General features: G+C 37.2%; 1 protein-coding gene across 6 annotated transcripts in view; it reads right to left on the bottom strand.

The window, feature by feature from the left end:
• Positions 1 to 27,698, bottom strand: part of LOC139963064 (dystrophin-like) — a 75,005-nt gene that overhangs the window by 41,531 nt on the left and 5,776 nt on the right. The window contains exons 1-8 of one of the 6 annotated variants that reach the window (XM_071963546.1): positions 27,268 to 27,448; positions 26,554 to 26,768; positions 24,835 to 24,942; positions 19,742 to 19,859; positions 18,226 to 18,437; positions 17,434 to 17,588; positions 16,024 to 16,213; positions 3,895 to 3,939 (exon numbers count right to left, since the gene is read on the bottom strand). In XM_071963546.1, coding sequence (XP_071819647.1) covers positions 3,895 to 3,939; positions 16,024 to 16,213; positions 17,434 to 17,588; positions 18,226 to 18,437; positions 19,742 to 19,859; positions 24,835 to 24,942; positions 26,554 to 26,715 — 990 coding nt within the window. In that variant the 5' untranslated portion in view covers positions 26,716 to 26,768; positions 27,268 to 27,448. Of the gene's footprint in view, positions 1 to 3,894; positions 3,940 to 16,023; positions 16,214 to 17,433; positions 17,589 to 18,225; positions 18,438 to 19,741; positions 19,860 to 20,189; positions 20,207 to 24,834; positions 24,943 to 26,553; positions 26,769 to 27,001; positions 27,021 to 27,267; positions 27,449 to 27,698 lie in introns of those variants that run through there. The other 5 variants (XM_071963547.1, XM_071963542.1, XM_071963543.1 and 2 more) reach the window with 5 other exon arrangements.

Genomic DNA, 27,698 nt, shown 5'->3' with positions numbered 1-27,698 from the left:
GTGTAAAAACTGGTCAACATTTGCTTATTTTGTTGGAGATTTTAACAAACAAATATATATCTTCTAGCATGGTTCCTATGAAATCATTCATATTTCACAAAACTACATTTTTTCTCTGTTAAAAGTTTCTTAATAGATGTAGAGGAATTAAGATGGTTATCCAGTAAGAATTAACTAACTATTAATCATTTTGTTTTATGGATTTCTAACTTGGACTTTGCTGGCACTGTAAGTACTACATTTCTCTTGCTACTGTAAAATATGCAAACTTCTTTTAACACTTTTGGCTCTCAAGGGTGAAAAGTCTTAGACATTTCAACACTCAAACTACTATATTTCCGCCTATTTCTTCAAAATTTGAAATAAATTTGACTGAACTGAAGCTAAAAAACAGAACCTGTGAGCAAAGTTTTAACCTATAAAGAAGCCAAAACACACAAAACTTTCAAAGCTTTGTCACCTTGATGGATCCGTTGATAACCGGACAGATGTTAACAGCAAATAGGATCACAGAAAGCTAGAAATGTTCCCAACGGTCAAAAAAAAAAACACAAATCATTCAAATCGTTTATTAAATCTAGTTAACATTACGACAGGCAGAAAATTCCCCCCCGAAACAAATTCTCCAGAAAATTCAAGCAACTTTATAAAATTCCAAATCTGTATTTTTTTGTAAACTGACAGCAAATAAAAGAAATACTTCATATTTTTGAAAGTTAGGGAAAAAAAACACACAATTTCTTCTTCTTGATGTTTTTACTCCCTCTGGCTTTATTCAGAATTGATTTTTGGATAAAACACTGACATTTTGTGCCTGGTAGTGTAAATATTCCTCTGGTTTTGTGATTGATAATCCCAAGTTAACATTCCAACACCTGCACAGCTGTGACAGAAAAAAACTTCAACACTCCTATAGACAATTGAGCCATCTGAACAGCTTGTTTCTCGATGATGGCTTTTCCAGAGATAAATTTTTTAAAGTTTGCTCATGGTTATTACAGAAGAAGGAAAAGAATGGACTGTTTAAAGAATGCCCCACTTAATGACACTGTCCCCCCCTTAACAAGAAGAAAAAGCTAGTACAGGTAAATTATCCACCAAAAGAGACGGATATTTACAAAACCTCTTATCACAAAACCTCAAAACTAATTGACACTTCTTGATAAGAGCACACACTCTGTATTAAGTTCTGCTCTTAGCTCACACTCGAGTGCTAGGTTTGTTGATCGACATCCTAATAAACAGGCTGATGATGCTACAGGTACAGTATTACTGTCTCAGCGGAATGCTGGGAAAGATATTGAACAGAGCTGGGTAATGAACGAAGTACTTTCAAAAGACCTGGGAAGATACCCTTTGGAGCTAACTTAATTAAATAAGCGAAGCAAATAACAACTTTACGATGATGAAAATGCAATCTTCAAATAAACAATCCACTCATAAGAAGCAGTGGGAGTTTGGTCGCAAATTTCCAGCGACAATAAAAATAATATAAAAAAAACATAAAAAAAACAATTAATTGTAATTGATGAAAATGGACACCAATTGATAGTATTGAGTGTGTGTTGGCAATATATTCAACATTAAAATGTATTCATCCAGACATTTTGTCATGTAGTTTGTTTTTAAAAATGCACAAAGCAGAATACAATTTGGAAAGGATCCAATCACTGGTTGTATATAAATTTACATGATGACCCGACTTCATGAGGTCAAAGGTCATTTGTTAGACACCACCCAATTCCATCCTCATATTAAACAGAGCACATGTAACCAAAAGTTTACTTAAGACCTATCTTTTCACTTGTTCTTTTGTAAATTAATCTGCTTTCTCTGTAAAGTGCCCTGAGCAGTGACTTTTGTCTACTAATTTGGCGCTATGTAAGGTCTCTTTTTTTTTTATTTATTTATTTTTTTTTTTAACCATCTGCTGTCATTGCACCACTGTAATTTTATTCAACAGTTTTGTTTCTGTTCATGGTGTAAAATTTTGTAGATTACAGAACTTAGATGAAGTCTTTCGGAAATCTTATTTATATATCCGAAATGTTGGGAGTTTTATACTCTCCTTTTAGCGAATAAGAACCCAAGATATGACGAAGCTATTAAACAAGTGAACTGAAACCTTCATTTTATAATCCATCACTGACAGTGGTAGAAAATATGAAACATAGAAATCATAATTGCAAGGCAGTGACAACATGTTTTGTTCATGCATCAAATATTTAGTAAAACTGTGGGATATTTTGTTTATAGCAATAATAAATCCTTGTTATATATCCCAGTCTCTTGATCTCTTAGATTGAAGGGAGGAAGGTAGGGGTGGGGGGGCGGGGGTGGGGGGATATTTGGTACTGCATTATTTGGATCACCTCAATAGTTTCAACTACTGTAGTGTACTTTGGGTCTGTTTGGTAGCTTAATTTGGTTTGAGTCTGTTTTTATTTTCAATTGGTTAAGTTATAAAAGCATCCAAAACATATAACTTTCAACTGACTGACCCATTTAACCCTAAGCTAGTTTTGTGAACTACATTTGAGACTTAAAGGTATGCTGTATTGGCCCCAAATATGCTAGGTGTTCAAATATGGTCACCTTTGGTCAAATTTCTTAAACTTTTTTTATTACAACCGTTGATGGATATTTTCCTCACTGGGACAGTCAGTCATCTTGTGTGTTCCTTAAAAATTTCTGACAACAACTTGGAGAGTAAAGACCTCCAGGAAAGTATTTCTTGAAAACTTCTAGCAATTAGAGCGTGCTCTAATTTAGGGCCTATACAGCCTACCTATCTTACCGTATGTGGCACTCGATGCTATATAAATATATATGTGCACAGTTATTGTTTGCAACAGGCATTCCAAAATGGAATATTGTTTACTATAAATAACCAACTAATATGTATACACACAAAAAGAAAATGTTTCCAACATGTAAATATACATTAGAAAAAAAAATTAATGAAAAAAAATAGAAAACAGAAAGACTGAATATAAATAAATAAACATGTATATATAAATATATAAGCTGAGATTTACTAAAAGCAAGCACCAAAGCTCTTGCAGAAACAAAGAAAAGAATCGGAAAGCAGCGCAGTACCAAAGCACCATCCAACAATAAGAAATCAAATGCTATAGGAAAAGTTACAACTACCATCCTGAGTTGAATGTCATTTATGCAAACAAATTAAACCATACATGTTCAGAGGGTCAGTTTGACATCCCAGCAGTTAGAAAATTAGTTCTTTGTTTTTGTTGTTGTTAAAAATAATTGTTTAGCCTGCAGGTGAGTCAGGTGATTATTTTTAGGATGTTGGGGGAAAGGGGGAGGGGGTTGGGGTGGGGAGAGGAATTGAAAAGGGATTGAGATTCACATGGACAGCCTATGTATAATGAATGTTTAATTTTGCCTGCCAAAATGTAAATTTATTTTTCATCTGGTTTCCCCTAATGCTAACAGATTTCTTTGCTTTCCATCAAACCCAAACTCCAACTCCAACCAACTATCCCCCTCCCCCAGCCCCATGCATCCTGGTGAAAGCCTTTAAGTTAATCCTTCCTATCTTTGCTGGGTAATTTCACTATTTATAATCAAAGCAATATACAATGCAGCAATACAAATTTTTCACCGACCATTAAGTCATTGTTCCAATTTGCTAAATAATAATCAGATCTACTTTTGAGAAATGGCCAAAGCGCAAAGAACAAGCAAGCAATTGTTATAAAACTACATTGCTTCACAAGAAGTTCAACTTGATCAAAGTTTGAGGAAATGCAGCTTTCTTTTGTATACCCGTCACCATGGTAACCAGTGCCATATGACCCCACAGTATCACCATCTCTGCCTTAAAAGGTATGTGCAAGCTAGCTCATCACCATGCAAGAAACAACAAACCTTGGCTTTGTGTTCATTGTCCCTGAGATCCTCCTTGGATTTTGACTGTTAAAAATAATGAAAACATCTCATTAGCGGTCATTGCTTTTGCACATAGGGAGGTATGGGAACAGTATAACTGCCGGGCACCACCCCCCCCCCCCCCACTCCAGTTCGCAAATACTTTTGCATGTAGTTTAACACCTGTGGACCAAGTGGATCAACTGAATAGAAAAGCAGCGATAGAAAATTCCATATGGAGTGGAAATTGGAAAGATTAGAATTTAGATGTAATGAACAGGGTGTTGGTGTGTACTGGAAGAGGGGGTGGACACACTTTTCGAAAGCTCCCTTCCCCCTATAGCTCCCTTCCCCCTATAGCTACCTTCTCCCTAGGTCAAATCAAAACTCACCTAGTCATGAATATTTACACTGCATACACTCATTTTCTAAGCAATTTTTTAACAGGTTACAAATAAAAATAAGAGTAGGCAAACGGTTGAACAGGTACGTAGGGCTGGAGGAAGGAAATAGTATTATTTCCACGATATTCTTAGCATTCTTAGAAAGAAGGAAAAACCGATGGAATGTAAAAGGAAAAAAAAATAACTGACTCTGAGACACACGGCAGTGACGTACAACTGACGGGAAATTTAAAATTCCGAAATGGAACAACATTCATCCATGTCAAAGGTCATCCCATGCAGTGACATACCAAGGCTCAGGCTTTGACTTTACTCCAAGCCTGTGATAATATCCAACAAGAGAGACCCAAAATGAAAGAAAAGCTGAATACCGACACTGGTCTAAACGATTTATCGATCATTCCTCTCCGGAAAAGACAACAAAATAAACAATGGCAAACAAGGGATCAGTCCACCACACAAATCAATGTGAAACGCTGGTAAAAGATGATTAAGAGGCAAAACACAGATTCTGCAGGAATAATAGCTATTTCTGAGGAAAATGAAATGAAACAATACTCCTTCCAATATTTCCAATCCCAGACAGAGACAGAAATTAGACACAGACAAAAGCTCACCAGACTTCCAAACAATCTGCATTGCCCTATGACTGGTATATAAACCATCTAACATCCAGATATCATCACTTGAAAGATAAATGTTTACAAGAACAGGGATTTATCCTACCCCTGCAGTTGAACTGCCAAACATATTTTTCACAACATGAATTGTAAACAGCTTTCTAAATTGTGTACACAGTTTATATATCTTATAAATGCTGTAGTACATGGAGTTGACCTGTCACATTCCCAAGCAAATAACATAAATGTTCACCCAAAAACCATACCAACATCCAATCCATGGAAGGAGGAGAAATTGTTTTTCATTGCACAACAGCTCTTGTCAAATCCACATGGCAAGTGAGTGAGGTCAGTCAAGTCAGTACCATTGTGTAACTTTTGGGTACCTTGGGAAGTGCACACTGTAGGGTATGCATAAACCCTCCACTGACCCTGTTCAGAGGAGAACAGAACCCTGCCTTGTTTTGAGGTTGGCGTTGGAATGTGACATTCTAGGCAAACTGATGCTACCTTAGGGAATCTACTTTCCCTCGCTAATTAGACCATGTAGGAAACTTTTTGACTTTTGTTACAGGCAGTCAAAAACTTTTGGCAATAAATCCCCAGGAAGATTTAACTTCCCAGTGTGGTTGTCATCAAGTTACAACAGTTTCTATGAGTCACTTAAACTGGATCAAGTTCAAGATGAAACCTTCACAACTGAATGACCAGTAGTGTTCTGAAACTGTTCTGATGTCATCCTGTAAATGGTTCAAGAGCGAGTGAGGGAGAAATAAAACTTTGGATCAAAGTTTTGGTTTCACAGCTGTAATTTGCTGTTGTTGACTTTGTCAAAATCTGGCTCCATTTATGGAAAGAGAAAAGTAATAGATTGAAAGTATAACCGTTTAATAACTAGTTATGCCAAAACAGATCGAAACAGGAATTAATTTGCATTTGCCAACAATTAAGAGAGCATACAAACCCCCCCCCCCCCCCACCATTACACAAAGACTGCAATGTCTGGATCGGAACAATGCCAAGTTACAACGTAAACACAAATGGAGCTTTCAATTTCAGGTCCCAGAATATGTACACAGGGTCCAATAAATTTATATTTGACTTGTTGGATCTTTCTTTCCTGAATCTGCAACAACCTTACACACTTAATAAAGACATTTAAATCTCCAAAAATATCTGCAAAACATATATATTAGATGCCTGCAAACACAGTGTCATTGTTTTAGGTCGGGAGAGAAATGCATCCCTTGTTTTTACTGCAGTTGTAACAGCGATGCTGATGTGTATTTTGGGCAGTGAGTTTAAGTGCAAATTTTTGGTTGACATGCATAATTCAGGGTATAAAACATTTTAGAAGCAATGAAACCTGTTAATGTGACCAGCTAACTGTCACATAGGATAACAGTACATTCACAATATGACCCTAACTGTAAAATCAAAGAGATTACTAGTTTCAATTAAGAAAAGTCAACATATGTTTATCCATATCAATTCTAGCTTTGTATTGCCTCCCTCCCACAGTTGCTAAAATACTGGTAAGATGACATAATGGTAAACCCCCTCCCCCCCCTTCAATGTTTTACACTCTTTTAAAGGTAATTCCCCTGTCCTGTTATTTTTCTTTCACAGAGACAGTATTTAAATGTCTCATTTGACCTTCAAATATTTCCTTCAGAGAGATATGAAGGGTAAAACCATTGACAAGAGTACTCGCAGAAACTTTTTAGGAAATTTTCAGCAAACCAAAATGTAGGGCAATGAATGTGACCTTATAGTGCACAAGAATATGTTCTTTAATACAGACTTGATAATCAATATACATAGAAATTATAGACATCAAAGGAGCATGAAAACAATTAGTTCACAAGAACCTAGTCTCTCTCTCTTTGGTTTTGTACTTTCATGGATTGTGAATGGCTTTATTATACCGTATCGTTGTATTGCACGGAGCCGCTTCAAAAAAACCAAGGTTTTAATATTGGTTCCACCCCTCCCTCCCGGTTCCCCTCTGGCATATTTGTAATTACAGTCTTCCAAAACTCTTCTCTTCGGCTCACTTTAATTTGGGAGACAGGAGTAGATACCAATAAAGAATGGAGTGCAGAGATGGAACTGACTGAAACAACAGGTTTAATTAGATTAGTTGGATTAAACTAGGACAGGTAAACCATGAAGTAACTAAAAATAATCTAGGACATCACAACAAAAGAAACCAGTACAAATCTAGTTAAGTATGACCTTCTCATTGTAACTGACATAAGGTGAACTGTAGGACTTCACATGTTTCATGAACACATGGGGAACACAAAAGGTCTGGCAGACAATTCCAAAACAAGAACATTTTTGCCTCAAGCTGTCAGGGGGGGTGGGAGGGGGGGTTTATGCTGAACATTGTCTCCAATATTGTATCTGCTTCCTCTGCTTGTGGGATGAGAAGCTTTCTGTTTGGCATACAATCTCCAGAATATTTATCCTACCAGGGATGGCTGTTACTTGGACTAAGGTGTCGTTCACATTCAAGAGCGCTAGGGAGATATGATACCCCAAGAGCGATCAACTTTATAGTGTGAAAGTTCACAAAGTGTAGATCAGACCACCCAGAATCATGATCTCACTTTCAGGGAGGATCCTGGCCTGCTTGGGCGATTATGATTGTAGTATGAACACTAAAGGTTGTAGTGTGAACACTCTGGGGATCACACGTTGTGAGATATCAACACTTTCACATAATCAGGCTGTGGCAAGTATAAAGGCAGGCACTCAGTAAATACTACAACTAGCTGATTGATTTGTAAACAATTAATGTGACCTTTGCTCGCTTGCTTTAATAGTGCTCCTTATTCTATGTTGATCCACCTACCCGTATCCCAAAGGTGGGAAAACAAGATCCCGATCCCCCCTTCGCTTTCTCAAGTGTGAACAAGACCTAGGTACAGTAACAGCTCCCTGACATTACACTGTGACAGGTGACAGGAAAGGTGAGCAGGCACACCACTGATGAGATGTTCTGAAGCTAACTCAGTTAATACCCTTAATTGTATTGTATTCATAGAATAACCCATTAAGGCTATCCCACAAGTTAGCTGTGTTTATACCAAAGCTTAAAGAGAATTCATCAGGAGCCTTGTCAAACTGGTCTGAAACAATTTCCAACTGCCAAATTATGTCATCTTATCTCATCTTTAATCATTTTTTCACATTTATATGTTTTTAGTAAAACTTTTTACAGCATAAACTTATAATCTTCCCAATTCCCATTTATTCCCCCCCCCCCCCCGTCAGATATTTGCAACGTCATTTTATAATGTACAAAATTTAAACATAACTAGCTAAACAGTCTAGTGTTATTTTAAGCACCTGATTGATCCTGATTTTAGCTATTCCCAGCACTGCTTAGCCTTGTTTTCATTCTCCAGAATATTTTTGATCCTTGACAGAGTAGACACTTCAAGCATCCGACAAATACTGATTTAACTTTTCTAAGAACTGCTAATAAGCCTTGTTCTCATTCTGCAGATTATTTTCGAGCCCTGCTGTATGAACCGATGTGATGCAGGATTTGGCCATCTGTCAAAGTGACTTTCTATGAATATGTATTAAAAACATATCAAACTCTACATTTTACTATTCTTTTCATCATTAGTGATAATAATAAAAGAGAGAGAGAGAGAGCATCTTCCACTTCTGCTAAATACCATCAAATTTCATTCAACAAATTATTTCTGACTTTTCCCTCTTTCTATCTACCAAACAAATTAATTTGTTTTCTTATGGTTCAAACTCATATTGACCTAGTGTCCTAACATCATATTGATTTTTCCTTCGGGGCAGGCTTTGTGAGCACTCCAAATCCAAGAATATCAACAGGTTCTAATATCATCCACAGTAAAAGTCTGACAAGGAGATTTTCCAAAGTCAGGTAGGATCCACTTTAATAACCTAAAATATGCAAGGCCCCCCCAACCCCCCCCCTCTACTGAGAAAATGTAGATGGCTTGCCAAATCAACTTATGTGTATACCTCAGCATAGATTCGCCGGCAGACTGATGTGAATGTTACACAACAATGCAATGAGGCTGGTACATGTGAGTACCAACCCCTCCAGCAATGGACAAATATTTTTAAATGGAATGCCAAATAAAAAAACAGGCCCAAAAAAAATATCTTTATCAAAATAAAATGGTAGAGAAGTTAGAGAACCTTAAACACACATATATAATGAATGGTTTATTTTCTTGGGAGAAAGCACACAGAAGGAGCTGTGTTGTTTTCTACTACTGAACATCATTGCAAATTGCTCTAAAAAACAGGAAATGACTTTGAATCTATTAAATGTAAAATTTATTTTTCTTAGTTTCTTATATTTACTCTAAATTGTTCGGCTAGAGGGGTATTTTTCTGCTCCTGCAATAAAACGTGCAGTGATTGAAAACAGCTGTTAACGTAAATAAACAACAAGAGAATTAAAAGCGATCAAACATTTTGGTTAGATTTTAGACAATTTTTCAAATTTGCTATATGCAGCAAAGTATAATGGAACTAATTTGGTAAATATTTGATACGGTAAAACAAAAAAACAGATAAAAATAGAGAAAATGAGAGAAACTATATTTTGAAATAATGAAATTGTTTTGCATTTGAATCTGTATTGGTTTGGGCTTAGGGGTCTGGGTTCACAGTCATCATAATCAAATGAAGTAGGTTTATTATTTACCTAATTAAGAATTCTGAAGGCATACTAAAGATTGATCACTTTTCATCGTACTTTGAACTCTCTCTATGTCTGGTTATAACTGTCTGGTTGACTTGCTACAAATTTAGTGATCATATACAGTGCTGCCTTCAGAGGCAGAAGTTAGAATAATCGAGGATAAATTACCATATTCAAAATTCAAAATAACCAGTGCATTTTATGTTCTGTACCTGTTTCCCCCCAAAAATTTATATCCAGATTCTTTTGTCCTAAAATCTACCAAAGATGAAGTATATTTTCCCTTCTAGTGCAATCATAACGAGCATTAACGTTCGTGGGTGTACAAACCAGCATGAGCTCAACTGAAAATATGTGGAGATTTGTAAATTTCCTAAAATGGTATGATGTATCAACATGTATTTGCAATTCTTAGACACAATGAGGGGGAGGTGGGGTAGAAACGTTTACAATCTGCAACATAGGATTGAGTAGGTGGATGATTCAAGCCTTTCAATGCATCACTGCGTTACGGATTTCGACCCCCTACGTCTCAACGAGTCCACATATTACCAAGGCAGCAACCATTCCAATTACAGCCTCTAAATTGAAGGGTGCCATGCACCCCTGCATGACACAGGTTTTATATTGTAGTGCTTGGCAACCACAAGCTGCTATTCAATGACTGAACTTCATTTGGTCGATTCTTGCAAAATTCAAACCAAGTAAAATGTCCCAAACGATTTGTTTTGATGCTTCCAATTTAAATAATTCACTGATTACACAAGCTCTTATGGTTACTAACGATTTACATGAATGATTTTATTGAATCACAATTCTTTTGCTAAACAAGATCTGATAATAAATTCAAATCACCCACCGTCATGTTCCCCTCCCTCTCCCTCTCCCCCAACCTGCCAAGATGACCTCCCAACCAATATGTATGTGCAAACTTTACCATTTGGGACAGTCTATTAAAAATAGATATTGGATAGAGAGAAACTGGTGAAAGTTTAGGTCTCCTCCCATCCCTATATGACCCCTCCCCTTCTGTCCTCTATCCCTGTACCCTCCCTCCCTTTTGAGATGATGATCATGCCTTTACTGAGTAAACAGGACGTTGCTACATAATGCTAATGACTGACTGAGTACCCAGGACCTTGCTACATAATTTCTGACTATCATACTGTTAATGCAAATCATTGGAAAGTTTGGGGTGGGGATGGAAAGGAAGGTGGGAGGGAAAGCGGGAGGGCGAAGGAGGGAAGGACATGGGAGGGTGGGAGATGAGAAGGGAGGAGAGAGGGAGGGCAGGGAAGTGAACTAGGGGTGAAGAAGGATATGCTAAGAGACAAAAATATTGTCTTATTTCCTAGTGCTTTACACCGTGTCTCCCCCCTGCCCCCCCCAATATTGTTAAAGTGTACTATTAATTTTGCGAAATGCCAGTATGCACAGAATGAAATGCTGTCTCAAATCATTTAATTCAAATATATACCTTCTCAGGATTGTACCAACTTTTTTCAACGATGAAACGCCCATTAGAAAATACAATACAATGCACTGTTACCGAACACCACACAGAGACATAATGTTGTGACAAAATGCCAAAATCATGATCACTATAAAATTTAACTACAGTACATGCATACATACCACACTGGGGAGGCACAGTGATATAACAAATCCAGACTTCCACAGTCAGTAGCATACTATACTATGAGTCCCTATCTTACTCCTACACAGCCAAGCAGTTAGAATGATTCTGTCTGACAATATTTATGTCCCCAAGTTGAGCAAGTCTGGTATTCCACACTAAACTAAAGAACCAATACTAGTATATATACCTCACCAGCAGATAACAGAGTGCCATGCTATTACCCCATACATACCGAATATAATCATCATTTTTTTTTTTTTTTTGTCAACTTGCCATCCAGCATATCAATAATTTTACCATCTGTCACGTCAAAATATTCAGCGCAGCCATCGTACAAGTTCACTGTAGTTTATACAACCATTAAATGCCTGTGCAGTGCATGTAGTAGTCTAATATCTAATTGACCTTAAAGCACCCAGGGAAGCCAGGCCAAGTACAAGATGCTTTTTTCTGTATGTGTGTGTTTGTGTAAATGTATGGAACCACAGCTGACAGGCAGACAATTATCAATCTATGGGACACCATAAATGCCATCACTAATGTAAACAGACAGAGCTACTCTGGCTAAAATCAAGTTCTTTTTTTTTCTTTTCATAAATATCTCTTGGATTTGTTTAAACAAATAAGTGTCAAAAGTGGAACCTTTGGGGCTAAAAAAAAGTGATTTATGGAACAGAGAAGTTGGCCCTTAATATATATGGATAACTGATTGACAGGACACTTGGAGGACAATAGGACACTTGGAGGACAAATAGGCTGTGTACTTTGCATTCAGAAAATAACAAACCCCACTCTGTTTGCAAACTACAACGTTTTACATTCTGGAGTTCAATATTTGCTAAGTACTAATGTTGACAGAGTTAAAGTAAAGATAATGTACTTGAAATGCAAGATTTGTTACTGCTAGTCCGTAGGAAATTGTCCCAGAAAAGATGGAAGTTACTTTAAACATAGACTTCAACCGCTTGCAAATTGATGCAAAGCATTCAATCAAAATTTGAGGGACACATAATATTTTTTGCGCTGACCCCCCCCCATTGGAATATATCCCCTATACTGAAGGGTATGTAACTAAATGTAATCATATATATATGGCTTGGTAAGAATGCAGGCAGAGTTACACACCCAATACACATTACAACTGTACTGATGGATTTTTAAATCTCTTTGAAGCAATATAAATGATACCACCTGCTCTAGCTGTTTCACCTCTTTACCCTCGACAATCTTTGCTCCCCCTCAAAAAGTTTTATCCACTTCCTATTTCCTCTTTTCTAACTCCCACTTCCTTTCCCAGTAACCCCCCCCCCCCCCCCCACACACACACACAAACACATATCCTTCCTATTTATTTCTTTAATATCTCTCACACAATACACATGGCTCAACTTTCATCAAACATTCTTTTCAATTAGTAATATGAATTGTAATATTAAAAGAGGCCACATTCAACCCTGTCCAGGTCCAACACACATGTGATAAATTCAGATACCTTCCATTATAAAATAAAATATTTAAAGTCTATCAAATGAATCACATTTAAAGGAAATTGTTTCAGGTGTTTTCAATCATAAGAAATATTTTATTAAGATATATATATACATCAAAGCTTTCTTACACACTGTTTAGTGTGTATCCCTGCATGGAATTTTCCTCACACTTTTAATAAATAACACAACACCACTGGAAAGCCTGGGAGAGACTATTCAAATAGATGGCATTTGGCCTCTACCATATCAAAGGTCGATTGAATTCCTTTGAGATGCCTGCAATTCCCTGCGAAATACTTTCCCCAGCTTATCCAAACAGCTTCCAGGGTTAAGGTCACGCAGGGTCAGCTGTAAGTTAACTTATATCAAACCGGGATCTCATGTGACTGCCTAATCTTTGATATGTTAAAGAGGTTAAACCGAGCAGAAAAGTCATACAATAACTAAATGAACATTTTTAAAAACTCCTACAAATTTCTGTAAACAGGGACAAAAATTTGTAGACTGAGGGCAGGTTTTACCTTTAAAACAATTGAAGTCTTTGTTTACAAACGTTGAAACTTATTCAATTGGCCAAGGGCAATTTCTAATATTTCTTCACCTACCACTTATCAAATTTTTAATCACAACAACAGGAATACTGTAAACTTGCATTTAACCTGTTCAATTGATTGAAAACAATGGTGGAAAAACAACATCTTTAACATTTCACTCTTCTGCAGAGATGAAATTTGAGAGATTTTCAAACTTTGGAAAAAAAGGCAGTTTTTTTGTTTTGTTTTTGTGTGTGTGATAAAACTGGTCTTGAGCATGGACTGTCGAGATATGCTTGCTCCCCACACCTACAGGCCATTACTGTAAACTTGCATTTAACCTGTTCAAATGCTTGAAAAGAATGGGGAAAAACAACATCTTTAACATTTCACTCCTCTGCAGAGATGAAATTTGAGAGATTTTTAAACATTGGAAAAAAGGGGTTTTTTTTTGTGTGTGTGTGTGATAAAACTGGTCTTGATCATGGACTGTCGAGAGATGCTTGTTCTCCACACCTTCAAAAATCTGTTGTGACCATTTATATCAAGAATGCATTATGTCTTCATGAGTACAAGAGTCCAAAGATGGTTTATGACAATGTAACCAGCTAGCCTAATAGTCATATTAAGTCAGATCCATAGAACTTCTATATTCAGTTCACTTTTGAAATAAACAACATAATAAGACACAGACCATGTTAAGTTTATAGAGAGAAAGAGACAGAGGGAGTGCCCACAAGAAGCTTGGAGTAGCTTATAAACACCGCCCTCTACATCTAAATATGAGACAATAATACAAGAGAGAGTGAAAAAACACAAAGAAAGGGGTCACAGCTACCTAATGGTGATAAAAAGCTAAAACATGACCAAGAAACTATAAGTCACAGTTGTTTGGTAATAAGATGTTTATGAGCACTTTTAATAGTAATATTTGAGAGACATTTAATAGACATTATAAGAGTGAATTCCAGAGTTTAGGTCCTTAGATTCGGATGCTGTGTTGCGGGGAAGTGCGTCTAAACTTGGAATTGAGAAATGATAACATGCACTTATAAGATACGAATGCATGTCATTACTTACATTAAAGAAACTATTAAACATGGAAATAAGAGTAGCTTGTAGCCAGTTGTAAATAAAAACTACCAATGTGGTAAGAATTTATATCATAAACTGAAAGGGTGTTCATTTTTTACAAAGAAGTGGAGTTGGATGATGCATATAATCTATATTAAAAACAGAATGAATGGCCCTGTTTTAGAAGAAAAAGATAGGTTGAATTCTAGAAGCATATGTACTGCCCCAAATAATATTACAATACAAAACATATTGGAAAATAAGAGTGTTTTAAAGCAAAATAAGAATATTCCTAGGTAGCGAAGGCGATTTATAATTCCAACAACCTTTGAAATTTTAATGGAGATATGATGCATGTGATCTTTCCAAGAGAGACGTTTGGCAAGAACCTCGAAGGCATCAGATAACAATATTTTTGCACCACATAGGTGGATACTATGAATAATCAAGTCTACTAGCTTAAAATGGGATCTGAACAGCACCGACGTTGTTTTCTTAACATTTTCTGAAAGCTTATTTACACAAAACCGATGTGAATTTTAACAAATTCTGACTGAACAGCCTCTACGAGAGAAGTGACATCAGGGTCAGGATAGGTCAGGTTAGTATCATCCGCACATAATATCACATGAATTTAGTTGCTAGCACTAATGATGTCGTTGACATAAATAATAAATAAACGTGGGCTGAGAATAGAACCTTGAGGAACATCACATTCGGTATGTTTGGAAGCAGAAATGGTTTCATTAACGTTGACAGACTGTAATCTGTCTGAAAAATAGCTATTAAACCAGTTAACAGCAACCCTACGAAAGCCATTGTGTTCTAGCTTATCGAACAAAATTTGATGGTGGAGGGTGTGAAATGCCTTTGAAAGTTCGAGAACCCCTCCTCCAACTGGCAAAGAAATGGGTACGCAGGGATCCCTACCAACTAAGCGATGCATAGCTCTGTTGACAAAGGTCAGGGCTTGAAACCCGCAGGTCAACGGTTTGAATCCTGTTCTAGTCAAAGCTTTCTTTGCTCCTCTCCACATTTTTCGTTTTGTTTTAAATATCCCAGTCTATTGTTCAATAACTTATGTATTAACTTTTAAGACATGCTAGACCAGTCTCTTTGGGGTCTTACAGTGCAGGAAGCAGCTAATGAGCTGCTTCTGACAAATTAAAATTGACCTCTGAGATATGGGTGATGAACAAAAACTGAGGTCAAGTAGGAACAGAAAGGAGGCTTTCTGCCATAAGTGTTTCATTGAGATTGAAGTTTCGATTTTTCGAGGCTCCCTAGGTGAAACACTTATCGCTCATATTTTACCTTCATGGAGGATGGGAAAGGAAGGAAGTGGAGGGAGGGAGGGAGGTGGAGGGAGGCGGTGAGCTGAAACTTGAATTTCTTTGAGAATGGGTGGACCAATCAAATTGTAGGAAAAGAGAGAGAGAGATAGTGGGAGAGCCATGATGGTTTTGCATGACAGTTCTAACTTGGCCTCACAACAACTACCATGACTGCAGACTCTTTCAAAGGAGTATTTCTGCAGTAACATTAAAACTCTTCCATTGATCTGTCTATGACTTTAAAGGTCAAAGGTGAATCATGAGCTACAGAGATGAAAGGACGGAAAAAGAAAAAAAAGATTCAGCAAAAAATGAATCCCTTACCTGGTGTTGTCCCTGCCACTCCTTGACTTTTTCCCGATCCTGACGAGATTCCTCCGTTTGGGTCTTCCTCTCCAAAGATTTAATCGGCGATTCCACTTTTCCGAGCCACAACAGAAACTCGTGGACCTGTTTGTCGATGTCCTGGAGTGAATTCAGTGCACACTCTAACTCATGTAGTCTAACATTCGATCTAAGGAACAACAAAACAGGAAAAGATGAATTAAAAGAGTTCCTTCCACATAATCAAGGTAGACGAAGACCAGTTAATACCTTAGCTCATGCAGACACGGTCGAGAACGAGAATACTCTGTGAGAAATGTTCTAATTCACTTTTGCGAAGGGTTTGATTGATCTCATTTTCAGTGTACAAAGAGAGCAGGAAGTTGTTGCCAAGAAGAGAAAAGGACAACTTCAAAAATACAAAAAAGCATTTGGAATATTATCCACTTATTACAGGAGGAGGGAGGTCAATAAAGGTCACCTGCTTCTCACTGATCCGTCTTTTACGAATTAAATTGGCTTCTGATTGGCACTGCGAGCAAAGAGATTGTTATATATGGGGGATAGCCATGAACTAAGGGGGTGGAGATATCAGTTGGTGAGGTAAAAGGCCTCATAATTCTGAAGTCATAGGTTCAATCCTGTTCAAGTCAGACAATTTCGCTGCTCTTTTCAAGATTCTTAAATAAGTTTGCAGTTAGCTTTCCATTGTTCATTCACTTAATAAAATTAAATACAAACAAAATTATTTGGATTTTGGTAAGACAGAGACATGAGGTTCACACAATCCTCTCTTTAGACCTCAGCATCTCAAATTCTCTTTTTTCTTAGCCTCACTTTTCAGGCTTTACAATAAAGCATCCATACCTTTTGGCAAGGTTAAGCATCGGTTTGATACTAAAGGTACCCCCATTGAGCTATCATAGGTTTTGTTTTACTTCAGAAAAGATATTTGATTTAGCAAGAGGTAATTGTAAATTCAGGAGTTAAAAATAGACATATAAATGGCTTATTATTTATACATTGGTTAGGAAGAATGTATATAAAGATATGTTAGAAATGTCCCATTTAATGTAAATACTATTACACCCATATTAGATTATGGGGGACGGAAGAGTCAAGAAGGGGGGGTAAGGGATGGGAGGGGTAAGTCATAGTCAGTCCTTGTCCTTCTCCTATTCTTTAGTTAAAACTTGTCAACAAGAATGATCTATGACATACTGGTTGTATAACCCTAGAACCGTGGGAGGAAGATAAGGCCTAATCACTCCCCCCAGTAAGCCTTTCCCGTCAAACAATGCTACTATATGAAGCCTTCTCAACTACTCCAATAACACTAACCTTCCATTTTAACTCCCCTCACCCCCCTTCCCTCCCCTCCCCAAATCTCCTTTGAGGTCCTCATCTTACCTGCTGCATACATTAGTCCATCTCAACATCAAGCTCTCCATGACCTGCTCGATGCGTCCAGCATCATCCAAAGTAAAGTCCTTGGAGAGTTTCTCTCCAGAATTCTGTACTTCTGTCATCTTGGGCTTCCATGACTCGATCTCCTCAATGTAGGCCTGTGTAATAAAAAAAAAAAAGACATACCACTAAGTGAAGTTCCAATAGGATTTGTAGCAGCAATAATATGGGGAAGTCAAATCTTGGTAGATCACCCACCCACTCCCCCTAAAGCCTTTGTTAACATTTGAGAGTGGGATGTGGTATTAGGGGGATGATCAACTTTATAGCTTGATTGCTCAAAGAAGGATCAGATCTCATAATCACTGACTTTCCTTCTCAGTAGGATCTTGAACAAACGAGGGGCTATCAAGATTGAAGAGTGATTGCTTAATTGCTCTAGTCACACTGTATCAATGAGGGATGGGGGGGGAGGCAAGGGGGATTGAGAGAGGGAGGGAGGAGTACTGCATCACATAAAACTGGCTGAATATGTTTGTAACCAATCATCGTGACAATTTGATCTTTAGTTTGTCGATAATCCACCACCCGTTTTCCAACGGTGGATGAGTTTTGGGTCGGCGATACAACCTCCCTGAATGGGGGAAAGAAAGGTTCTGTTCCCTCTTTTTTATTCTCTAATGTGAACAAGACGGCCTTAGTTGAAATCTTATACAATAAGGACCGTGAACATTCTTGGTATGGTTGATTTTCAGGGTAAGAGGATAGAAGAGACGACTGAAATATAACTGATACCTTTTGAGTCTCGAGCTGTCCCTGCAGGATGATAATCTCCGTGCCGATGACTTCATTCTCATCCAGAGCCTTTTCCATCTTCGTCAGCCATATCATCAGCTCCTCCGTCAGTTCGTGAAATTTCTGCGAGTCGCTCAGCATGATCTGTAATTCTTCAGTTCGAGAACTGGCCTTCTCTTTAGCAGCATCCCACAATTCCTTTATCTTGTCGACTGTAAATGAAACAAAGATGGATGTGTTCGAAAGTTGTCGTCAAGGACCTATGTTTGCTTGATAAAGACAAAATTGTCTTTGAAATCTAGAACGATTCTACCTGCTCTCGCCGATTCGCTCTCCAGTACCACCTCCCCAGTGGCTGAGCTAGGGTTATAGGTCAGGAGGGGCGAGAATGGTCTGTAGGGGCGCTTTCGACACTATCTAAGCGGAGCGCCACCACAGGTTGGCGCATAGCGTACAGATTTTTTTTTTATGAAAGATACTCCCTAGATTGCCGGAAATGACCCTTTCCGGGCCTGGCTAATTTGCAGATAGATGAAGAATAAATAGGTGTCATCACCAAATTACACCAACAAAATGTGACAAATGTCAATAGGTAGATGAGAGCGCAATAAAAAATTCAATAATTGCGAATAAGTAAAACGTTGTAAAGAGCTGAAAAGGGCGCCAGCAGTCCATTTGAGTCCGCCCGGGGGGGCATCCGACCCCCCTGACTGTATGGACGCTCCGCCACCGCACCTCCCTTGTTGCACACAGACACAGATGCACACCTCTGCGTAAAATATCAAGCGTGATCGTTTTCACATCCTTTCAAAATGTGCTTTGATCGTTATGTGTGTTAACATTATTCTGCACGCATCGTCTGTATTGTGATGGACGGTTACAAATGAAACGGCTGAACAACTTAGTTCAGCAAAAAGATCCATTAAGTCACCACCCTCAGACAGGAACACAACACATCAGTGAGTATGAAAGTAATATTTCTCTAGTCTGAGATAACATATTTAAAATGAATTAGAAATTTGTCAAGGACATATGGCAATGGATTGGTATCCTTGGCTGCTTGATATCAATTCAAGAAGAAACATTTTGGACAGAATTATTAGAATGTAGGGAAGAGTGGATAAACATTAAAAATTAAGTCTGACGGGAGAAAATTGTGGTGTCTTCCTCAAGAACTTTCAAGAAGGTTGTGGTGGTTCCATGACAAGATTTCTCACTGAATTTTCTACGAGGACAGGAGAAATAGGTTGGTTGTGCCTTTATACTTAGGTTGAACAATATGCAGTGTATGCTGGCAAGTTGATCAAGCTTAGGACCTTAAGGGTTTGCATACCTGATCAGTAGAATATTTAGGCGGTATTTTATTCGAAGGGTGGAATGAAATCTTTCAATGGCCTCATTCGGCCTGATGGCTGTCTATGGGGGAACTCTTGTACTATGAGAGAATTAAAACAACTTCTGCACAGTTTCCCTTTAAATCTAGCTGTAAATACAATACTGCCCTCCTCCTCCTCACCTTTCTCTTGCAGTGTTTTCTGGTCCTCCGGCTCTCCGACTTCACCCTGAAGTCTGTCGGCTTGCTTCACTAAATCTTCAAGTTGAGGTCGCTTCACTGCCAAGTCCTGAAGTAACTTCTGTTACGAGATTAGATTATCGAGAGAAGAAAAGTAAAATCGTCAAACTTTTGCACTTCTTGACCGAACTTTATGCAACCTTCTCGCGTGACACAAGAACAATTGAACACACACAATACCAGTAGAATATAACCTTAAACACTAACGCTTCTATTTCCTATAGGGAACGGTTGCTATGGCCACACTGAATTCTTAGAAGGCAAATATTTCCAAGTCCACATTCTTTTATAATTTTGATTTCAGCTTACTACTTGCAGCCAACTTGTAAAAAAAGAAGTTTGTCATGTTTAATCACTGGAAATCTGACAACTAAAACTGCAGACTACACACCTTTAGTCTAAAACCTGTTTCAGTAATGACTATTAAAAGCTTGTTCCCTTACAGTATTAATCAGCTTGTACTGTAGACTGGAGGCTTCTGATACACTGAAGAGGACCAGCACTAGTACCAACATACTGCTAAAAGCCACAGACATATTGCTTGACTGATTTATAAACCACAAGTTTAGAACCACTGGACTGTGACAATTTTCCAGAAAACTGAATTCATAAAACTGTCGAAAGTGCAAAATTGGATTTGGCATTTCAGAGACCATTTTTTCCACCTCCTTCCCTTTTTTCTTTGCTTGGTCACTCATCCGTGAAGAAAGACCATCCAAGCACCATGCCTTTCAGCCAATGTGCTGGCATGTTACTTTGACATCAGTGAGAATTTAAATTACATTTAGGTTCTGAATGTGCTGTGATAAAGATCACGTAGACAACAGTGATTAAGAGTCACATGTTTTTGGGATGTCGATTATAAAACTCAAATCATAGTTAAATCTATAAACATCTTGGTGGAAATGCAAGATATTGACATTTTGTTGGTAAATTAAAGTGAATTTAGATGTATTCAAACAGCTTACATCTCCTATCCTGCATACCTTTGAAGCATCTTATTTATCATAGTGATTAAACATATTCTAGCCAAAAAAAGAGAAAAATTCTGAACATCTAAAAATCTTAAAAGAGGACCCCAAAGTTAGACATAAAACAACTGCAAATGATCAGACTCAAAATATCAACCCTGGTCTCACAATCTCAAAAGACCAAAATTTGGAGCAATTTTCTACTTCAAAAATACCATATCGTCCATATACCAATATGGACCATAGAAATACAAGAAATTTGCCAACAGAATTTTTCTTTTCAAATTTTGGAAACAACCTTTAATCACCAGTGATACATATCATTTAAAATTCCGATGGCTTGACTAAACATTCTGGATGGACATTCTGGATTCGTACCAGCTTTATACCAAACATTATAATACACTTTTAAAATTCTGAGAACTTTTAAAAATTCTGATGGCTTGACTGAACCAAAAATGATAATACACTTACAATAGAATGCAAATATTTAATAATGAATCACTGTGCTGACAAAAAAAAAGGAAAAAATGAAATAAATACAGAATGACATTTCTTTGATGTCAACAAATGTTAGAAGTGGGTACACTTAAGGACTTCAGACAAAGTGTTAGAATTCTCTGTGTGCCACAAAGTGCGATCGCTTTGAGATTGAACGAAATTCTTGATGGCGATGAAATGAATATGACAAAATACTTGTACAACTCGTAGTAAATTTTACTGAAGATAGGAATGATGACTTTTTTTGGTTAGTCTCGAAAAAAAAAAGAAATGTTTCGTTTACAATTTTTATTGTTACTTCCGTTGGAAACATAGGTTCTGGTGCTTTGTTCAATCCACTGGGCTCTAGGGAAGATGAGGATTAATTCACAGGCCCACAGACAATGGTAGCACCACTAAAGACCTCAACCCACCATGGTTGGTGCAGAGGTTAGTAAAATGTTCAGTTTTTGTATTTGACGAGATGTCACTCTCAAACTCCTTGTCTGTATAACTTGACAGCGTATGTAAGTCAGTAAAATGTTAGTTGACCCCTTTGCCTTGTATGAACCACATTTCTACTGGCACCTCTGGAACCCCACAAAGATATTCACAGAACCCTGTACGGATCCGCAAAATTCCAGGTTGAGATGGATTGATATGTAGCATGGTATTAACCACTTTGTTACTACAAAAGCAAATGTCTTCAACAAATATTTAATGTTCAAACTATGTGCTTAGACTTCTCACAAGGATTCTAGCACACTGAAATATTTGGATTTTTTTTGCTTTTTAATATCTTGATTGTAGTATATTGTGTTCCAGTTTCTACTTTTTAAAACACACAAGGCACCATATCCTGGGTATCACATTTTTATGCCATTTCATGTTTAACTCTGAACAATTTTTGTCTGGTCATATTCATGAGTTATACCAATCCCCCAGGGTGAGTATATTATTAAACCACAAGCGCAGGGTAGGCAATGTGCAGAAAATACAACGTGAGATGAACCACCAGCTATCATTAGTCCTGAGGACCGGGGGGAGGGGGGGGATGTGACACCAACAGTGTCCCTTTACAAGAAAATCATTGGGTAGTCGATAAAATATAAAACAAACTGACTATTTTTAGCACACCCAAAAGATCCTTCTTCTAAGAGAAACTAAAATCATGTCATAAAAACATCAATTACTACCTTTGGGTTAAATCCAACTGGAAAGCTTTGATATTTTTGCAAACTTCCAGATATAATTGAGGAGATGAACATTATAATAGTATGTTTAAAAACAGTTGCGCAGATATAGTCGATACAAAACTTAGTACTAGTTAACCAGGCCTTTGATCACTTTGAAATATCATTAAAATAAGAAAATGGAAGAGGCATGGTGTAGAAAGTATGAAAATTGACAGAAGGCAAAAAAAAAAAAAATAAAATGTCCGAAAAGAATGGAAGGCATCTGGAATGAAAAGCCTATATTTTATCCTTCCTAAAACTGACGATCCTGAAAACAGTGTAGAAACTTAATGCAACTGGTTACTTCTTTTTTTTTCTGCTACTCACTTATGCTGTCACAAGACTATATCGTTGATCTGTTTTATACTTAGAGATACTAAGTATGCTAGTACTGAATATTACCCATAAACAAGATTTTGGCAAGGCCCAAAATACTTTGCTTTTAAACTTTTTCCTCATTTCAACTTTGTGTTTTAGACTACACATAGATGGATTGTAAGCTTTACACAGTTAGGCGACATCCAAAAATGCAACTTCCTACTTTGGGGCAGATGATCGAATTCACTACGACGCATGACTTCCATTAGTTAATTTATGTAAACTTAAAAGTGGTGCTTGACATCAACAATTCTTTATGTAACATTTCAAGAGCAGCCGTTCACAGGTATTCACACATAGGGGTATTGCATACAATGGATACGGACAAAATAATCATGATGCCATGCCAAAAACTTACAGGTAAAAACAAAACAAAAGTATCATCGTTGCTTTGACAGAACAACATGCACCGAAAACATACATGCATAAACACTGTCATATATTTAAACTCCAGTTTTGTATATTGTTGATACTCGGTGCAGGCAAAGGGTGTCCTTATATTCCATTTTAGCAAAGATCCTAATGATAACCCCACCCATGCAATGCACCCACCCCACCCTGTTTAACTCCCATATTCTCCACATGTTCACATAATCATTTTGACCAAAATGACTATGGGTGGTTCTCACTAGCCATGGGGTGGGGGAGAGGCAGTCAGAAAATTGCAATATATTACCTGTCAATATGAAGGAAACCCAGTCGCTGCCCACCTGCCCGAACTTGCCCAGAAACTTGTTCTCGGTTTAAAAAGTTCAATTTCACTTCCAGACAAATAAAATGTCAAGCATATGCCTTCCAGAGAGGTTTTGTCAATTTAGTGGTTAAAAAGCTGTTATCAGAATTTTGTGACATTTTTGTGACTGCGCAGTTTAATAAACCATATTACATGTAATGGAAGGTATTATTGATCTTGTAGAAGGTAACTGTTACTTGTCTCTTTATATCAACTTGCTGTTAAATTTTCATGGGTGGGGAAGGGGAGTGTTTAATGGGAGGTTGCGGGTGCTTTCCATTTTTTACTTTGTGGTTTAAACCTAGCTATCTCTTTTCTGCTAGTCTTCGTAGTTGTTCATATTTTCGATGTTTTTGTGTATTGTATACGGGAGTGCACATCTTCAAGCCCCTGTCGGGTTTCTGTGCACTTCCTTTCACCTCATGAATATATTATTTCTGTAATTACAATTTATGATATGTTGAATCTATGTGTTTATACCTGAAGTGTTAAACCAAATAAACTACAAAAGGCTGGAAGCAGCTCTCAATACACTATCTGTCGTTGCATAAATTAATCAAATCATCTGTTTTCTTTTTAAATGGAATCCTTCAACCAATGATAATTTTCAAGCCAACGATCCAGTTCACTCTATGGATTACATGAATTATGAAGGTGCCAAATATTAATTTTAAAAACTCAAAAATTTATGATTCAATCATGAACTAAAATGAAACGTTAAATATGATCTCAGGTCTGAATTAATATTTCATTTTTAAATATTAGATGGTTGTTCCACTCGAAAAGTCTGGAATGAAACTTGTTCTTTAAATGATGAAATGTAACCAAGATTCAAAAGGACTTATTTTTTTAAACTAAGCCTAAGAGTGGGCTTCAGAGTATTTGGTAGTTTGAAAAATGATGACCTAGTCGATCGAGGTGAGCGGAGAAAAGTTTGTGCGAAAAGAGAAATTGTTAACAGAGAGTGAAAACATTATTTGAAGAGAACTGATGAATATCCATGACATGGACTCTGTGTTTCCTCATTGGTTTCCTAAATATACATATTCAACAGTATGAAAGAAAAAAGATAACTAAAAAAAGAAGCAAACATGGGCTGCAAGATTTCTTTTTTTGCAGCAGCAGCATGCAAAAACAAAAAAACTCTCACGACAAAAAAAAAAGAAACAGAGGAAGTAGCGAGTCAAGTGCAGGCCAGGTGGAAACAGTGGTGGCAAGAATATATGCAAATCAACTGACCTCCAGGTCAACGAGCATGCTCACAACATCTACGACCCAAGCCCCCAGGGTTTCACGCTCCTGGGGACTAAGGCCTGAAAATTTTGGAAGGATGCTGGACCATATTTCCTAAAAGAGAGACAAATATTATTCAAGGTTGCATTTCAAAATTCATTAAGTGGTTTTGCAATGAAAGTTGGCAATACCTGCCGGCCATTCGCAGGAAATCCAGCTCTGACTGTAAATGGTGGAAGGATTTGTTCAGTGGTATACAAGGCTTACACAACAGAGGTCATATCACGATATTATGTTGACTAATTTGTGTGAGATTTATGCTTTTGTAAATTATGAATGTTTTGCTTTTACATTTCAATTAAATCACAACTCACAGAAGTAACAATTTCTGCTGCTTTTTGATGGAAAACATTTTTTCCCCTTAATTAAAACAGATGGGAACAAAATTGCGAAATTTTCAAATCAAACTTGAAGCAAAATCAAAATGAAATGATCTGGCAAAATGTCCACCCAGACGAGTAAAAAAAAAGAATTTCGGGTAGATGTTTTGCTGCAGAATTGAAGATTGAATAAAATCAAGGTTTACCAAATTAATCATATTTGGCACTGAACTATTTTGAGTTTTTTTTTTTCAAGTGACAACGGAGATTAGCTATGATTAGCAGATGTGCAAAAGCTATGTCTTCAACTATGTCTTTGTTGTGAGAAAATAAATAGAATGATTTCTAAAAATGAAGCGAATATCTCGAAATCCGCCATTCACTACGGTAACTACAAAATGCCGAGCAGAACTTTAAGGATTGGGCGACTAACTTCCATGCATATCACTCTTCAGGATGCAAAGCTAAACCTGCACCTTTTTTCCTACTTGATTAAAAATAAATCACTAAAAAGAAAATCAGAAGTGTGCTGAAATGTGAAAACAGTGAAGTGTCCATCAGAAGATGGAGAAAAGGATGAAGATATACTCTCCAGACATTATACACACAGTAAGGCATAACATTCACAAACTAATTTTAAGGTAGGTCCTTAATATGGCCGTGCCAGTCATTTCATTCAGAGAAGATCAAACCTTTCTCAATTTTTTTTTTTTTGCATGATGAGAGTCTGTTATTTAACTTTAAAGCCATCCTCTGACTCATCAGCTTGCACCTGAAGAAGGTCCACTAAATGTTATCGAATTGTTAGACACTTTTTCAGTACAGAGGAATTTTTGTTGACATATCATTGTGTTTCTTCCATTTATACTTTTTAAAACAGTCAAGATCCAAAAGGAAAAGTAAATGCCAAGAAAGCTTTTTGACTGTTAAAGGTTTAACACCTTCGTATTCCTATGAGAGTATGAGAGATCTTGTATGATTAATGACATACGTAACATTGACGGCCAACTATATTTGAGAAATTCATGTAGATCGCTGAAAACAAATTTCTTCTTTTCTTTGTGTATAAAGATATTTCTGGTACATGAGCACATGTTGACAATGTATAAACAAACTTTGGACAAATTGTTCATCCACTGGGATCCTTATTGTGGACATCAACCAATGGATTCCATGTAACCATTTAGGTGTGCATGAGCTGTAACAAACATTGCCTTACTAAGAGATGTATTGCAAGTATTTTCACAAGTCAACAAAAAGATCCTTTTCCCAAAAGAGACCATTTATATGACTCTTAGGGCCTTAATAACCGGTAGTTTGAGGACGTTTGGAAAAAAAAACACACCTTCTGTCTAGCGATGGTCTCTTCAATCTCCTCGAGGTCGCCCACGGTAACAGGTTGTGTACGCAGCGTCCTGTCTAGGAGGACCAACCAATCACGGAGCTCCGCCACCATCTTGTCAAACTCCATCACTTTGTCCGAGATATCGTTGCCATTGATCTCCATGAAGTTGGATCGTTGAATTTCAACTTTAGTAGGAGTGATGGTATCTGTTATCTCTGTGTTCCAAAATATAAAGAGAAAAAAAATTGAGAGAAAAAAGAGGAAAAAATGAAAAATTATGTTTTTTACCCTGTGTGAAATTGCTTCTTACAATGATGCATCCACAATCTTTTCCACTGTTCATAATGCACAATAAACAAATAAACTGTTTGATATTCACATCGTAGACGACAACACAGAACTGTTCATTTTTACAAGACGTAAAATACAAACAAGATGTTTGTTTCACCATGGTGTCAACCTCCGCAACTGGTTCGTACTCCTGCATTGGTCAAAGTGCACGACACACAAATACAAAATTTGATACTTCGATAACACAATTTCAAATCCTCATGTAGAGTTACTATCTTAAAAGAAGCTGAACTCAATTTTGGATTCCAGTTCTCTATTGGCAAATCGAGATTGCATCCATAAGAAAAATCCTGCAGTGTTGAATGGTCCCTAATTAGGACTATATATGCAAATAAATCCAAACAAACAATTCCTCAAACCTACTTGCAAATCTCCCTCAATCATAGCTGCTCACACAGATTCGATCTTCCGTTGCCCGAAAAAAAAAGGCTCACTATTTACTATTTTTGTAAATAAAATTGTGACAACAATACAGAGCCTAACCACAACTGATACAGGTCTTTACAATACAAATAACTGATTGCCTAACTCCAAAGTACATGTTAGCTTAATATAGTCAGTAGTAAAATCTTTATCAACAAAGAACCCTGGCATTATCACAGGAAGAACTATCTCTGTCCTCTCTCTGCAAACTTACAATACCGAAACTGATATTAATCAGCCACTTCCTACATCGAATAAAAATAATGAGAAACGCAGCTTCGACGTGTCATAAAGCTGCCACGGAATGTTTGTTTGAAAACTATGAAATAATTAATGGATGGTGATTAGCCATTCTGTAACCATGGCGATAA

This window comes from Apostichopus japonicus, chromosome 21, assembly GCF_037975245.1.
Source record: "Apostichopus japonicus isolate 1M-3 chromosome 21, ASM3797524v1, whole genome shotgun sequence".
Classification (NCBI taxonomy): domain Eukaryota; kingdom Metazoa; phylum Echinodermata; class Holothuroidea; order Aspidochirotida; family Stichopodidae; genus Apostichopus; species Apostichopus japonicus.
This window is presented reverse-complemented; position numbering and strand designations above follow the sequence as displayed.